Source organism: Pteronotus mesoamericanus, unplaced genomic scaffold, assembly GCF_021234165.1.
Source record: "Pteronotus mesoamericanus isolate MK-2021 breed Mesoamerican mustached bat unplaced genomic scaffold, CSHL_Meso_final contig_221, whole genome shotgun sequence".
Lineage (NCBI taxonomy): Eukaryota > Metazoa > Chordata > Mammalia > Chiroptera > Mormoopidae > Pteronotus > Pteronotus mesoamericanus.
Genome location: NW_026555092.1, coordinates 1,405,287 through 1,421,391, shown reverse-complemented (window position 1 = coordinate 1,421,391; position 16,105 = coordinate 1,405,287). Strand labels below are relative to the sequence as shown.

Here is a 16,105-nt window from a genome sequence, read left to right as displayed (position 1 = left end):
TGAAAAAACTAAAATAAGATTGTGTATGTAAAGTTTCCACCTCAGATTTTGGTGTATAGTAAGCCCTAAAACAGTGATTTTTTTTCAACCTTTATGCTGCTAGGATTTTAGTAATTAGTATGTGTACAATGAGAAGGAAAAGGCTGAAAACCACTGCCTTAAGTGGTTCAAAACTATATTGATGGTGGGAAAAATTGTGGAAGTCTTGAAATGCTGGTTGTAGAAAGAGGATGGTTGTCCTAACAGAAACCATGTACTCAGCACCTACTACATTGCAGTATGGGTAAATGCTTTATTTGTATTATTGATATTTTAATGGTTATTATAATTCTGAAAGGTCAGTAGTATTAGTCCCACTTTATGGAATCAGAAACTGAAACTTAAAAAGGATAACTAAGTTTCTCAAGGTTACATAACTAGTAAGTGGCAGTGCTAAAATCCAAATCTATTATTTCACTCAGTCACTTGCCATATTGCCTTAAAACATACCATAGTTATCTGAAAAGAAACTGATTTCTGTATCTCATGTCCCTCTTTTTCACTATTTAGAAACATCCTGTAGTTACTAAATAGAACAAGGACTAGATCTCAGATATTCTGACTCATATACTTCAGTTATCTTTACTAATTTTGGATTTAATACTATAGCAGTGAAAAAATTGTTAATATTTTTTAATACCAGAGGAATATCTTTGATGAAAATGACTGCTGAAAAGGCTTGGCAATAATACAAGTGTGATTGAAATAGAAAGAATTCATAAATAAGCCAACCAACCACTTACGTGAATTTTGTTATGACCTACAATCTTCATAAATAAGACTTTAAAGTGTTATTGGATTATCTTAAGTTACAAAATAACAATCTATTGGAATAAAAACAATATAGAGGTATACACAGAAAAAGGTAATACTCTTCACTTGGAGCCCCAGCCAGGTAAGCCTCCCTTTCCTCCAAGCAGTCAACGTGAATTTATCCTTCCACAGCTTTCTTTACAAAATCATATAAACACACACACACATAAATGTATATATAAAGAGGATTTTGTGAGGTTTCTTGTTGTTTTAATTGAATTATATACATTGTTTTGCATTTACTTTCTTTCACTTACTATGTGTTCAGCATCTCCCTAGGTCATTACAAATAGATTTTACTCATACTTTTTTTGTAGCTGCATAATATTTCATAATATGTATATACCATAATTTTTCCAACAGTTTCTTTATCCCCCCATCTCCCTCCGTAATGTTGTTTCTAGTGACTTGGTTTTGGGGTTTCTGTTTGCAACCACAAGCAGTGCTACAATAAACATTTAATTATATTTATCCTTACATTCTGGAGCTTTTACTTCTTTATGGTAAATTTGCCCATAACATCAAAGGATATGTTTTTAAACTTTTTAAAAAGACATTCACACTGCTTGGGAAAAGAAATATGTCTTGTTTGTAGCTTTTGTCAAAATTAATGTTGTAAGTAGTTAACTCATGCCTGATTTTAAACTACCAACAGTTTGACAGTTAACTCACAAAATTTCTATTTAACAGTTGGCTCTTATGAACTAGTATGAGCCAGCTCTAGCCCATCACTACAACATGCATATAGAAGTGTACAGATCAGTAGTGTACAGCTCAGTGTATGTCAGCAAAGTGAACATACCTACCACCCTGGTCAATAAATATAGAACTATACCTTTCCCTCTATCTTAAGATAACTGCCATTGCTAATGTGCTTTTGAGATACTGGGAGCCTGAAATAAAAATATGGCAGCAGATTTCTAATAAACACCAAATACAGAAGTCAAACAGTCACAGGAGAAATGAAAATTTAAATGTCAAAAGTTAATCTTTTAGAAGAAAATTGAGAAGACTATCTTCATGAACTTAACAGTGGAAAAAAAAATTTCTTCAGTGAGATTCAAGATAAATAATAAAGGGAAAAATATCAAATTTGAGTATTAAAAATTAAATCTTTGATGTAGCACATGATATTATAAATAAAATAAAAAGATAAAGCCAGTGCCTGGGAGCATCTATTTGGAATTCATCCAACTAACAAAATGTTGAGATCAGAATTAAGGAGGAAAAGAAAACAGGTCAATTTAAAAATGGGCAAATAGAGATGAAAATTCATTATTAAGGAAATGGCAAGATAAACCACAATTCTATACAAGTCACACCCATTAGAGTGGAGAGAAACATTTGAAAGTATTAGGATGAATACAGTCACTCTGGGGAGTAATTGGACAGTAATATTAAAGGTGTTCATATACCTCTCCCCAACAGTTTAACTTCTTGATATAAACCCCAGAGAAATTACCCACGTGTGCACAGGAATGATGTACAAGAATGTTTATATATTGGTTTTAATAGTGAATAATAAACAACTGAAGTAAGCCTAAATATGACAGTAAGAACATAACCACAATTTATTTGGTCAATGGATTTGAATAGTAATTAATATATACATACACATACACATAGACAGGAGTTAAAATTAATGAAGTAATACTAAATGTATCAACTTGGATCAAACTTAAAAATTGTTATGAAAAACATGACACCATTTAATAAAGCTTTATAAGATCCAAAATAAAATTATTATTAAACACATATAATAAAAGTATACAAATTGGAAACACTAAAACTCATTCAAGGTAATAAAGAAAAGGAAGTAAGATTAAGGAAAAGTACACAGGGATAAGTGTTAGGGCTTCTGGTATTGACAGGTTAGGCAATTCAGACCACCCTTTCATGGATATTAGAAAAGCTAGTCACAATATTTAAGCAAATCTTGAAGGCTTCAGAGAACTAAGAGACAATAAAGATTTACTAAGACTAAGATCTTAGATAAGGTGGAAGTCCTAAATAAAAGATATTTGGTAGAACATCTCCCCAAAAGACTCCACTAAAAGTCTTGAGCAACTTGTTTTTCATGGACTTTGGGCTAAGGGGACAAAAGTTGTGGCCATGGGCAACCAAAATGAGTGGTGGAAAAGGCTCTAGTAAATCTTTATATACATTAGGTTGGGATCCCAAAGGACTGCATGCTTGGAACAAAGGTGAATCAGAAATGCCCTGTTCTCACTAGGTTTGTATGTAGCTCAATATCAAATCACACCCATTAAATGTGGATTACAATTGACCCCTAAACAATATGGGGGCTTTGTACTTTGAGCCACCATGCAGTCAAAAATCCACATAAAACTTTTGACTTCCCCAAAACTTAACGAATAACCTACTTTTGACCAGAAGCCTTACCAGCCTTACTGATAACATAAACAGTTGATTAACACATACTTTGTATGTTTTATGTGTTATACTGTATTCTTACAATAAAGTAAGCTAGAGAAAAGATACTCATAAGGAAAAAATACATATTTACAGTACTGTACTGTATTTATATATCATAAGTTTACGTTGTTTATAAAATAAATCATCTATCGGTACCTGCATCAATATTATATGATATGGAACACTCTAGATGATGTATGTATTACTAACTTTAGACATCAAAAATAAAAAGATAATGTGATAAATTAATCTTTATTTACAGGTATAACAATTCATGCATTGATAACAACAAACTTGTCTGCAAGTTTTTTCACACTGTCACAATACCCAAACAATGTTTCAGTGTTTATTGAAAAAAATCAATATATGTCCTGACTGGTATGGCTTAGCTGTTTGGAGCATCGTCCTGGGAATTGAAAGGTCACAGGTTCAATCCCCAGTGAGGGCGCATGTGTAGTTTGCAGATTTTGTTCCATTTGGGGTGCATGAACAATGTTTCTTTCTCGCATCAATGTTTCTCCCCCTTTCTCTGTCCCAGCCTTTCCCTCCTCTAAAATTAGTGAGTATGTCCTTGGGTGAGGATAAAAAAAAAGAAAAGGAAGGAAGGAAGGAGGGAGGGAGAGAGAGAGAAAGAAAGGAAATCAGCATGTAAGTGGACCCACACAGTTCAACCCATATTCAAAGGTCAGCTTGTTAGTGCCCCCTAGGTACCTGCAAGAGGCAAGCAAACGCCCTTTTCAGAGACTGCCATACTAATCCTCAAGTTATTTTTATGAACAGTTTTCCAATAAAATGTCCAACACCCAACTAAAAATAATAAAGCACACAGGAAAAAAAGCATGAATGAGAACCAAAAACTAACAAATGTCCCGCAGGTGCTGCATATATTACCTTTATCAGGCACAAAGGTGGTAAGGATAGATTGAAAATTGCAACAGAGAACAAGGAAGCACAAAAAGAACCAAAAAGAAATTCCATAACTGAACATTGTAATGAAAAAGAACTTAATGAATTTAATAACAAATCAGACATAACTGAAGAAAAGAATTATGAACTACAAGGTATCTCTGTAGAATGAATGAAGCACTCAAAGACCAAAATACGAACAATGCAGGAGGGAGGGTAAGAGATGGAGAGGATTCAATGAGATCAAACTTTGCTTTTATTGGAGCCCTATAAGAGAGGATAGACTGGAAAAAACAATAGTTGGAAGAGACATTTTTCAAAACTGCTGAGATGTTAAAGCTACAAATTCTAAAAAAGATTTTCTACAAACCAAAGCATCAATTCTAAGTATGTGTGTTGATTATGCTATTACAACTGTCCCAATTTTTTCCCCATTGCCCCCCCCACCCATCCGTCCCCTCCTCTCCAGCATTCCCCGCCCCCCTTAGTTCATGTCCATGGGTCTTGCATATAAATCTTTGGCTTCTCCTTTTCCTGCACTATTTTTAACATCCCCCTCTATTTTGTACGTACCAACTATGTTTCTTATTCCTTGTACCCTTTTCCCCATTCTCCTCTCCCATCCCCCACTGATAACCCTCCATTTCTGTGTTTCTGTTCCTTTCTAGTTGTTTGCTTAGTTTTTTGTTTTTTTAGATTCAGTTGTTGATAGTTTTGACTTTGTTGTCATTTTAATGTTTATAGAGTTTTGACCTTCCTTTTCTTAAATAAGTCCCTTTAACATTTCATATAATAAGGACTTGCTGATGACGAACTCCTTTAGCTTTACTTTGTCTGGGAAGCACTTCATCTGCCCTTCCATTCTAAATGATAGCTTTGATGGATAGAGTAATCTAGATTGTAGGTCCTTGCTTTTCATCACTTTGAATACTTCTTGTCGGTCCCTCCTAGCCTGAAAAGTTTCTTTTGAAAAATTAGCTGACAGTCTTATGGGAACTCCTTTGTGGGTAATTCTCTGCTTTTCTCTTGCTGCTTTTTAGATTCTTTGTCTTTAACCTTTGGCATTTTAATGACGATGCTTCTTGGAGTGTTCCTCTTTGGGTCCAACTTGTTTGGCACTCTGTGCTTCCAGGACTTGTATGTCTATTTCCTTCACCAAATTAAGGAAGTTTTCCTTACTTTTTCAAATAAGTTTTCCTCTTGCTCTTCCTCTTCTCCGTCTGGCATCCCTAAAATTTGGAAGTTTGCACTTTTGTAGATGTCCCAGAGTCTTATTCTCTCCTCATTTTTTTGAATTCTTGTTTCCTCATTTTGTTCTGGTTGACTCTTTATTTCTTCCTTATATTCCAAATCATTGATTTGAACTCTAGCTTCCTGCCCGTCACTCCATATGGATTTTTCGTTACTTCACATAGTAGAGCTTTCATTTCTTCCCTTATCCTTTTGCTCTACTCAGTGAGTTCTCTGGGCATCCTTATCACTGGTGTTTTGAACTCTGCATCTGATAGGTTGGTTATCTCCATTTCGTTTAGTTCTTTTTCTGGGGTTTTGTTCTTTCATTTGGGTCCTATTTCTTTGTACTCTCAATTTGGCAGCCTCTGTGTGTTTGTTTCTGTGTATTAAGTAGAGCTGCTTTGACTCCCTGTCTTGACACACCTATTATGTTGTGTGGGGCAGAGCCTTAGGTCATTGCCAGGGTGGGGTGACCCATTGCACCGCTTTGTGGCTCTGTATGTAGGGGAGCGGTTGGAAAGAGGACAGTGCCACTGACAAGCGCCTGGAGGCTGGCTTGGCTCTTGCCACTTCCAGTCACTTCACCCACCTCCCGTGTGTGACTGGTCCCCTTCTGGCTGCTGCGCTGGTGGTGGTTCCCAGAGTGGGTGGATTTGCATACGTTCTAGGACCATATAGGCCCTTTAAACAGACTCTCCTGAGAGACTAGCAGTTTCTTTCAATGTCCCAACTCCCACTGCTTTTTATGACCAGAAATTAAGAGGCTTTATCTTCCTGGCTGTGGAACCCTGGGCTGCAGGTCTAGTCTGCGGCTGGGATCACTTGCCCCCCAGGTATTCCTCCCAATTTTTATCCACCACATGTGAATGTGGGACCGCCAGTTCCGCCTGCTGCTGCCTTGCTGCCACCATACCATGTCCTCTCTGACCCATCTCCCTGTTTCCGCCTCTCCTACCCATTTGGATGAATATGGCTTCTTTAAATCCTTTTGTTGCTGGACTTCCATACAGTTGAATTTTCTGGCAGTTCTGTATTTTTTTTGTTTTGAGGTTAGTGGTGACCCTTCTTACGGTTGTGTAAGGAAACAAAATGTGTCTATGTGCTCCTGCCTCCCTCTTGACTGGAAGCTGCCGTCCCATCAATTTTTCAAAAACTGAAAATGAAGGAAAGCTTTTAGACCAGTTATATAAAATACTTGCAACAAAACACAATTGGTCAGGGTGTGGGGGAAGGTATTAGAAATTGGTCTGCAGGTTTATTAATGAGGACACAAAAGTCACTATATTCAAAAGAAAATAGTAAGTTGTACTACATTAAAATTAGCATTTATTTATCAAAAGATGTCATTAAGAGTAAAAATGCAAACCACATATTAGGAAAAGATAATTGCAACACAAAAATCTAATAAATGGCCTATATCAGATTGTGTAAAACTAATAGAAATTATTAAGAAATTAACTATTTTTAAAAATACTTTATTTACTTATTTTTAGAGAGAGAGGAATGGAGGAAGAGGGGGAGAGAAATATCAGTGTGTGGTTGCCTCTCACATGCCCCCAACCAGGGACCTGGCCCACAATCCAGGCATGTGCCCTGACTGGGAATCAAACTGGCTACCCTTTGGTTCGCAGGTCGTCACTCGGTCCACTGAGCCACACCAGCCAGGGCTAACTCTGTATTTTTTAAATAGATAAAAGTCTTGACACCTCACCAGAGAGGTTATCCAAATGACCAACAAATAAGAGAAGATTGATTAACAAGTTACAAAACTATGCAGTAACACCATATTTCTAAATTTACCAGACATTGGTAAATGTGTTAGGCAACAGGAACTCTCAAACACTGCCAGTGGGAATATAAATTGTAACAGCCACTTTGGAAAAGAGGTCAGCATCATCTACTGAAAAGCTGATGTTAATTTTCTGCTATAACCAGCATTTTCATTCTTAAATATATACCCAACCAATAAACATGCATTTCTTATGTGCCAAAAAGTATACACAAAAATGTTCATAGTACTTTTCATAAGGGATAAAAGTTTGAAACTGTCCCTCAGTAGTAGAATGAATAAACTGTGGCATGTTCATACCAGGACAATGAACCCAAACTACAACTATGCACATGGATGAATCTCACAAGAATAAGCTTTGGCTAAAGAAGCCATACTCAAAAGGATATGTATTAAATGATTTGTTTGTTTAAAGTTCAAAAATAAACTATAGTGTTTGGGAATGCATATCTAGGTTGTAAAACAAAGAAAAGCAAGAAACTGGTTGTTACAAACATACAGGATAATGGGATTAAATTTGGAGGCTTGGAGGCGGTAGTACCTTGGAAGGAGAATTCAAGTGGCGCTCTGGGAAGCTCTCAGCGTTGTTTCTTGACCCGGTGATCATGTGGATTTGTTTTGTCATAATTCATTGAGTTGAACCTTATAAAGTGAAGAAAACGAACAGGAACAAAGAGTGAAAAATAAAGTATTCTGGGCTCTTGAGCTTTACTCTAATGTTTAGTTTCTTCAAAAGTAAAAGATTTAAAGCAAATATGGCAAAATATTAAGACTTAATAGTTGGCCAATGAATACATAAATGTGTGCTGTGTTATTTTTGTATTCTGTAAGGAATGAAATGGAGGTTAGCTAGTTGTTTTTCCAAGGGATAGTGTTGACCAAAATTGAAATTTTACTATATGTTTCACTAATGCCAGCTTAAGCAGATTTTTTTTAATGAAGCTTCTGTTTACCATACTAATGTTTCTTGTGAAATCAGACAAGAGGAATTTACTCTGTGCAGCATTTTCCAAACCTTCAAGACCACAGACACTGCTTTTTTAAAATTGTTTTAATCATTATTAGTTTGTGAAATGATACCTATCAAGGGAGTGAGAGAAATTGAAGGCAGTAGTGTGGAATCAAAAATTAAGCTGCTCTCTGAGGGAGCTGCTATTTTCCTACCCATATTATTCATTCATTTATTTCAGTAACTTCATTGTCTTTATCAGTATGTTCTTACTGAGGCAACCACGGGTTACATTGCAAGATCTTTGGCCTGACTCATAGTTGTAACAGTTTATAGACCTGTGCCACTTGTCATGGATTATCAGTGTTCGTCATTTGAAATAATGGAATCTCGTTAGAGTCATATAATACAGTCAAGTATTAGTAATAAGAGTAAGGAGTAGTGTAATTATAGTAATAGTCTTTGAGACACATGTGCTAAAATGATTACATCTAACTCATTTAATCCTCACAATTGTTCTGTTATACCTATTTCACAACTCTCTGAAATTTACAAAATTGCCTAAATAGGGACTTTAAATTTATAGGGGTTTTACTAGAACCTTAGCTTAAACAGTGGCCTAGATCCATGGTTCTCAGCCAGGGTGATTTTGTTCTCCATGGGACATTGGGCAATGACCAAGAGACATTTTTGGTACTGGCATCTTAGTGGGAAAAGGCCTGATATGCTTCTGAACATCTGTAAGTGCACATGACAGCCCTCCACAGCAATGAATTGTCCAACCTAGAATGTTGATAGTGTCTAGACTGAGAAGCCCTGGCTTAGATTATTGAGATTTTAAGATTCCGGGGAATGCTAGTTCTCATTGTTTACAGCAGTTTTTTTAACCTTTTTACTGCCACCATGTCTTTCATATGGGTGATACACCTCCATTTAAACCTCTTTTGTTACTTTGTAGCAATTATCTAGGTGAGGGATTGAGAATACAATTATGTTATGTTAGTTTTCTATTTCTTAAAGGTTAGGCTTTTTAGAAAGGAATTTTTAGGTTTAAAGAAGAAATTGATGTAATGATACTGTCTTTCCCAAGTTACTCTCTAAATATCATAGTTACTTTGCACACCGACACATTTATACCTATACACAGCTACCTGCCTCTACCAAGCTCTAAGTGAAACCTCTGGCACAAAGACTCCAGGGCATCATTAGAGATAGTAAACCATGTCTGAAGTATATTGCTGCTTCTACTAGTTCAACTAGGAATGACTGAAGAGACCTGCAAGACCTTCACAAACTGCAAAGTGTTTAACCAGAATTCAGTACTTCTCTTAGGAGGAGAGCATCTGAATTAAGTGACAAATGGAGAAGGACAAGAGAAAATATCCTGTATCTAAATCTGTACTTAAAATTTTTATGAGATGATGGGTAACATTAAATTGCCGTGCTTTTGTTTTAATCATAATTTAAATGAAAATCCCCATCTTGGAACACTATTAGAATGTAAGCTCCTATACACGGGCCTTTTTCTGGTATTTGGGTTTTTGGGGTTCCGCCCCCAGCTAAATTCCTAGTGCCTGCAATGGTTTCTGGCACATAATGGACCCTGGGACGTGTGAGTGAATGAAAGAAAAACTAACAACTTGCCTTTATTTTATGCCCTAAGACTCTGTTTTGTTACTTTTTAACTCTGGTGTGTCAGGCATGCATTCCTCAGCTATAAAGAATGGCACTTAAGGTAGATTTTTTTAGCGTTCTAAGTCCTGTTAATGCCAGTTAGTGTTGCCACTTTTTAAGTGTTTTAAAGCAGGATGTGAAAAGAATGACAAGGCTGAGCGTAGGAAGAAGACAACTAAATCTCATCAGAAACCAAGCCTGGAATTACAGACAGGAAAAGCCAGCAAAAGGCTGAAGCCAGCTGGAGGAAAGACTGTGCAGCTTGCCTGATGAAAGATAAAACGTGCTTTGCAGAGAAAATTGATGAGAAGTAACTTAGCCTTTCATAATGCAGCCATACCTTTTTGATTCTTGCGGGCATCCCTCAGTACTGCATACATGTTCAGATGTGTCTAATACAGACGTATTTTGATAGATGTGTTCACTGGTAGAGGATAGTTTGTCACCATGAGCCCATGAGTAATAATTAGACAGTTGACTTATTGCTCTTTACTTCGCATTTCAGATTTAGCATGCGGGTGCCCCTTGTTTATTTTATATTAGTCATTCTAAATACTTTACCTCAGACCAGAACATGCTTCTGAAGCAGAATTGCTCTTGAGCCTTGGGTTACCCCAAGCATCTTTATGTTCTGAGACAGCATTGGAAATCCTAAGCATGCTAAGCAAGTCCAGGCTTCCTCTTCCATTTCTATTCTATTTGATTACCATGATTAACACAGAGCTGGCAGCCCTTCATGATTCTCAGGGAGTTAGCCTTTTAGGATGAGTACCTCAACACTAACACATATATCAGGAGTACAAGTCCTGCTGCTAGGAGAAAATGACTACCATTGCAGACAACATCCGTACCCAAGATTGCTGGCTGACCAGTGTGTGCACAGGTCTCAGCACACTGTGAGGTGATGCACTGTTAGCTTACAGCGTAATGTCACGCTGTTGGTATACTACTGTGTAAAAATGAAAATGTAGGTACTCTCCAGCAAATCTAGCTTACCATGCAGCCTTAGTAAAATACAGGGTGGGGAAAAAGTAGTTTACAGTAGTTCTTACAGAAAATAATACAATAATAAAGAATACAAGGGTAAACTCACAACTGTAAACCTCCTTTTGCCCCACCCTGTATTCCCTGACTGCCTGAGAAACCATCTTTCAAACAACCCATTTGAAACACCTTAGTTTTGATCGTGGACTACAATTAAATGAAAATTACTGTTGTCTCGAGATCTTTTTCTAGCCATTGCACATCACCTTTCATTTTTTGCTGTTATCCATCGTCACATTTGCAAGCATCTACCTTGTATGCTGTTATGGACAAATGTTTGTATTCTCCCCTCTCCCCAAAATTTCATATAATCACCCGATGATGTGATTAGTGATTTTATAAGAAGAGGAAGATGCTAGAGCTTCCTCTCTTCATTGCATGGAGAAAGGCAACTGTCTGCAAACCAGGAGCAGGGCCCTCACCGAAAATTGAATCTGCTGGCACCTTGATCTTGAACTCCCTGCCTCCACAACTGTGAGAAATAAATACCTCTTTAAGCCACCAGTGTATGGTATTTGTTACAGCGGCTTTATCAGAGTAGGATACCCATTCTTCATATTCTGTTCTAACCAATTTCATTGGGTCTCCTGACCAGTCAATGCCCAGGAGATAACACATGCTAACTTAATGCCATCATCCTGTTGAGTTTATAATAAAAAATTATCATGCATCCCTGTTTTCAGAAGATATGTTCTCACTGGCCTATTCCATATTTCCCTGTTAACCAGAGGACATTAAAATCTTGTTCCAAAACAAGTCTTTGGGGGGGTTTGTAGCTAGATGTTCGTTTACATTGAGATGTATATGTGTGCAGATCTGTGGACGTTCTACCAATTGTTCAGACATGAATATACCTAAAAGTTTTATGCACAGTTACATGTTTAGGTCTGATACATGTGAAATGTCCCATGACTGTTAATTGGGGATAGCAGATACTCATTTCTCTTGCCTTGTGTAGTTCCCTCCCTAATTGCTTTGTGAACTAACCTTGTTATTTATGTTCTTTGATATCTATATTATTACAGTGTTGGTTACTTTTAATTTTTATTCATAAACATTTGTCAAATACAGCTTCAAGTGTTTACATATATCTGTATTTGCTTATTGGATTCTATGTCCCAGCCACTATTGTTTGCTTTACTTGGGTCATCTCATTTAATCTTCCAACCGTCCTAAGATATAGATGTTATCCTCATTTTTTAGAAAGAAACGAGTTTGATGAAGTTAAATTACTTGGTCAAAGTCACATGACATGACTTATCGCCAAAGCTCCTGTTTCAATAGCTATTTTATAATGTCCCTCAATCTGCAGTCATTGGAATGCATCCTTTTGCCGATGAAGGGATTGAGGCTCAGTGAGGTAGCTTGCTCACATTTATATAGTTGGTTACCTACAGAGTTGGGATTCACATCCTGATTTTGTGACTCAGGATTCCAGTGCTCTTTGAATTCCAGTGCCCTGGATGTCCCAGTTACAACTTCCATGTCTGTGACTTAACAAAGTGCTCCCTACCAACCTATTTCATTGGATGGTTAAAGCTGCACTCGAGGTTTGACACAGGTATTGTGTCTCCCTTGCTTTAAATGATGAAACTGAGATTTGGGATAAAAGAATTGCTTCTATGTAAAAGAAAGTAAGCAAATCTTTTGATCCTTAACCCAACCCTTTCAACATAGCCCTTCCCTGCATAAAAAATGTAAAAAGCTGTGTCTTGTACACCTCTGTAGATAAATTCTCCATTGCCTTATATCATTTCTACTTGTTCCTATAAACCAAACTGTCACAAGTTTAATTCTGACTCGTGTTTTTTGTTTTATTTTTTTCTTTTTTTCTGGTCCGTCTTACCATAAGACAGTGACTTGGATTTTCATATTGTTATCCACATTCTTCCCATTTTCTATTAGTAGATCCATAATACAAAAGAACATCTCTTTAGGGCAGATAGATTATGACCCAGGTGGTTTTTATCTTATCAATTATGCCCTTAGGGTTAATAAAGGTGACCCTGGAGAATATGTCAAGATGCTGGATAGGACTTTTTGACTTGTTTACTTGTGTTTCTTTAAGGTAGTATGTTGGGCCTGGCTAGTATAGCTCAGTGGATTGAGCACAGGGCTGCAAACCAAAGGTTGCTGGTTCAATTCCCAGTCAGGGCCCGTGCTTCGGTTGAGGGCCAGGTCCCTGGTATGGTGTGCACAAGAGGCAACCACACTTTGTTTCTCTCCTTCTTTTTCTCCTTCTTCCCTCGCTCTAAAAATAAATAAATAATCTTGAAAGAAAGGAAGGAAGGGAGGAAGGGAGAGAAAGAAAGAAAGAAAGAGAAAGAAAAAGAAAAAAGAAAAGGAAAAGGAAAAGTAGCAAATTGGATGTAACTGCTGATTTTTAGAACCTTCCTAGTTTGTTCTGGGACCTAATGTCATGGTGGTTCTTTATTGTATACCACCTTGCTCATGGATGTGCTTCTTGGTTCTCTTTTGCACTACATTGTTATGTATTCTGGGTCCTCTATAGTGGAAAATAGAGTCTACTTTCAGCTTTTGCTTCGGAAAGCCTTTACTGCATATAGTGGTGTTTCTCTTTTTGGGCGGCTGATTAAGTTCCTACCTTCTTGTGTGATTGTAGGGTTGGCCTGATTATGAAATGATCTATAGTCACTTCCAATTGTACGGCTTGAATGTAGAGATAAGAACATGTTAGCTTTTCTATGGTTGTCTAAAAAAGTATCTAATGATCTTCCCTTCTTCCTAAGTCAATGTTTTCTGCTGAAAATAAAATGTAATGAAACACTTGGTCCTTTAGTTGATTAGACTGGACTTAAGTGGTCTTTAATATGTCATAGGGAATATGTTGGAGAGTGTACCCTCAGTTCTAGTGCAAATATAACATAGCATCATAGTCTTAGTTCTCAAGAAGTTTCTGTAGCCATTCAGCCTTCATCAGCAGCTGAGTCCATATATATGTTGATAATATTAACTCTTTTGTGAGTATAAATACAATGCATTCTATTTTTTTACTAAGTTCTCTCACTAAACCTAGGGCAAATCCCATGCATTTCAGAACTTTGGGAGCCACTTTGTGATTCCAGAAAAACCATTTTGCCGTGTTATACAGTAGTTCAAAGTGGTGCTTGGGGGGATTGCATCTGCAAAATAGAATATTTTAGTCAATTGAAATGATCAATAAATATAGTATATGTCAAGGTAAGTACTAGCATTACAGTGTCTTGACTTTCTTCTGAGGAAATGATATCTCAAAAATCGTCAAATGTGTTCCCTCTTCTGCTTTTTTCTAGAATAAGAATCTCACCTACGACAGTTTTCCTATGGCCATGAAGTTCATGTCATTTCTATTTGTTCCTTTAAACCAAAGTAACTACAATGGTAGTAAGACAAACAAAAGTAATAACCCTACAATGTCTAGATAAGTGCCGGGTTATAGCTGTAAGAGTATCACATGGATTTCAAAGTCAGCTAGAGAGGCACAACCTCTATCCATAGAAGTATCCGTAGAAGATACAGTACATTTATACGAGAGGAATGTGTATCTTTTCTATATAAAATTTAAGGCATCGTACCACTGAAACATGAAATGCCTGAAAGTAAATTGTATACCTCTTGTAGAATTATTTTGCAAATAAATTGATATTTTGAGAAAATCATTGAACGTATTTAAGTAATCTTGCTGCTTTTGCATTTTGTCATCTGGATGCAGCTGAAAGTGCCCATGGCAGACAAGCCTGGTAACACAGTGAATTTCCGGAAGCTGCTATTGAACCGTTGCCAGAAAGAGTTTGAAAAAGATAAAGCAGATGACGATGTCTTTGAGAAGAAGCAGAAAGAACTTGAGGCTGCCAGTGCTGTAAGTATTTTCACAGGAAGTGCATGTGTGGTTTTAGTGTTAATAGAATTTTCACGAAGCTGGCTACGGCATCTCTCTACTATAGGTGTCTGCGGCAGATACTATATTGGGGTCTAGGGGAATACTTCATTTCTTTTAATGCTGCTTGTTAGAGCAACTCAACCTTCTAAGACAGGGATTCAGAACCATCCTAAGACGTCACTGAGTACCAGAAATCTGAAATGGATGCAGACTTTCGGGTATAGTTGCAGTCGGATTCTCAAAGGGTATCCCAAACTTCCAGAAAGGGGGTAAAGACCATGAATCTAAGTGTATGTTCTTAGTATCCACTGTGCAGTTTTCATCATCAAGATTCTATTCCTTACACAACAGCCAGAGGAGAGGACAAGGCTCCATGATGAATTGGAAGAAGCTAAGGACAAAGCCCGGCGGAGATCCATTGGTAACATCAAGTTTATTGGAGAACTCTTCAAACTTAAAATGCTGACAGAAGCCATCATGCATGACTGTGTGGTGAAGCTGCTGAAGAACCACGATGAAGAATCCCTGGAGTGCCTGTGTCGCCTGCTCACCACTATTGGCAAGGATCTGGATTTTGAGAAAGCAAAGGTAAAAATTCAAAATCTCCAAAACCTCCAGCAGGGGCTCTGTCAGTTGCAAAAGAAATAAAACAGTCAGCAAAAGTGTTGATCTTGCTCCAGCCATAAGGCTGTTTATTTTTCTTTCTTGCCCTTCATTGTCAGTGTTAGGCCATCATGACATTACCACATTTCCATTAAAGCCAGAGGTGAAGAGATTCCAAGTTACCTAAAAGCCAGTTCATGAGTTGTTCAGATTATTTGTCACTTGTCCTTTTTCCGCATGACCTCTTCACAGGTCACTTGTATGTATAAGCAAATTATGAGCAGAAATAAAGGGAGAAAAGCTCCTGTGGGCCAGGGCTGAGGGTGATGCAGAAGTGAAGAAAACCCAGTAGCTTTCTTAAGTTTATGCTCTAATTAATGGCACAGCTATCTAATCACAATATAAGAAATCATTTAAAATAATGTAATTCAAACATAAGGTGGTGCAAATAAGAGATTGGGAAATTAGAAACGCTTTAGAGAAATGTCAGAAATATTTCATGACATCTGAATCAACTAGGATTATGTTTGGTTGTCACAGAAAACCCCAAATATTGGTGTTTTTTACAAGATTGAGGTTTATTTCTCAATTGTCCAAGTAAAATTCAGAAGTAAGAAGTCTGAAGCTGGTCTTGTGACTCAGAGATGATAAAAAAATCAAGTTTCTTCAGCTTAACATTCTGTCATTCCCAAGGTATAGCCCTTGTCTTTATTGTTCCCAGCAGAAAAGATTTGAAAGG

The 16,105-nt window shown here is 37.1% G+C and overlaps 1 protein-coding gene across 16 annotated transcripts in view; it reads left to right on the top strand.

The window, feature by feature from the left end:
- EIF4G3 (eukaryotic translation initiation factor 4 gamma 3) overlaps nt 1–16,105 on the top strand; it is a 308,928-nt gene that overhangs the window by 245,398 nt on the left and 47,425 nt on the right. For 15 of the 16 annotated variants that reach the window (XM_054571680.1, XM_054571681.1, XM_054571675.1 and 12 more), the window contains 2 exons: nt 14,596–14,742; nt 15,115–15,351. In XM_054571680.1, coding sequence (XP_054427655.1) covers nt 14,596–14,742; nt 15,115–15,351 — 384 coding nt within the window. Of the gene's footprint in view, nt 1–14,595; nt 14,743–15,114; nt 15,352–16,105 lie in introns of those variants that run through there. The other variant, XM_054571679.1, reaches the window with a different exon arrangement.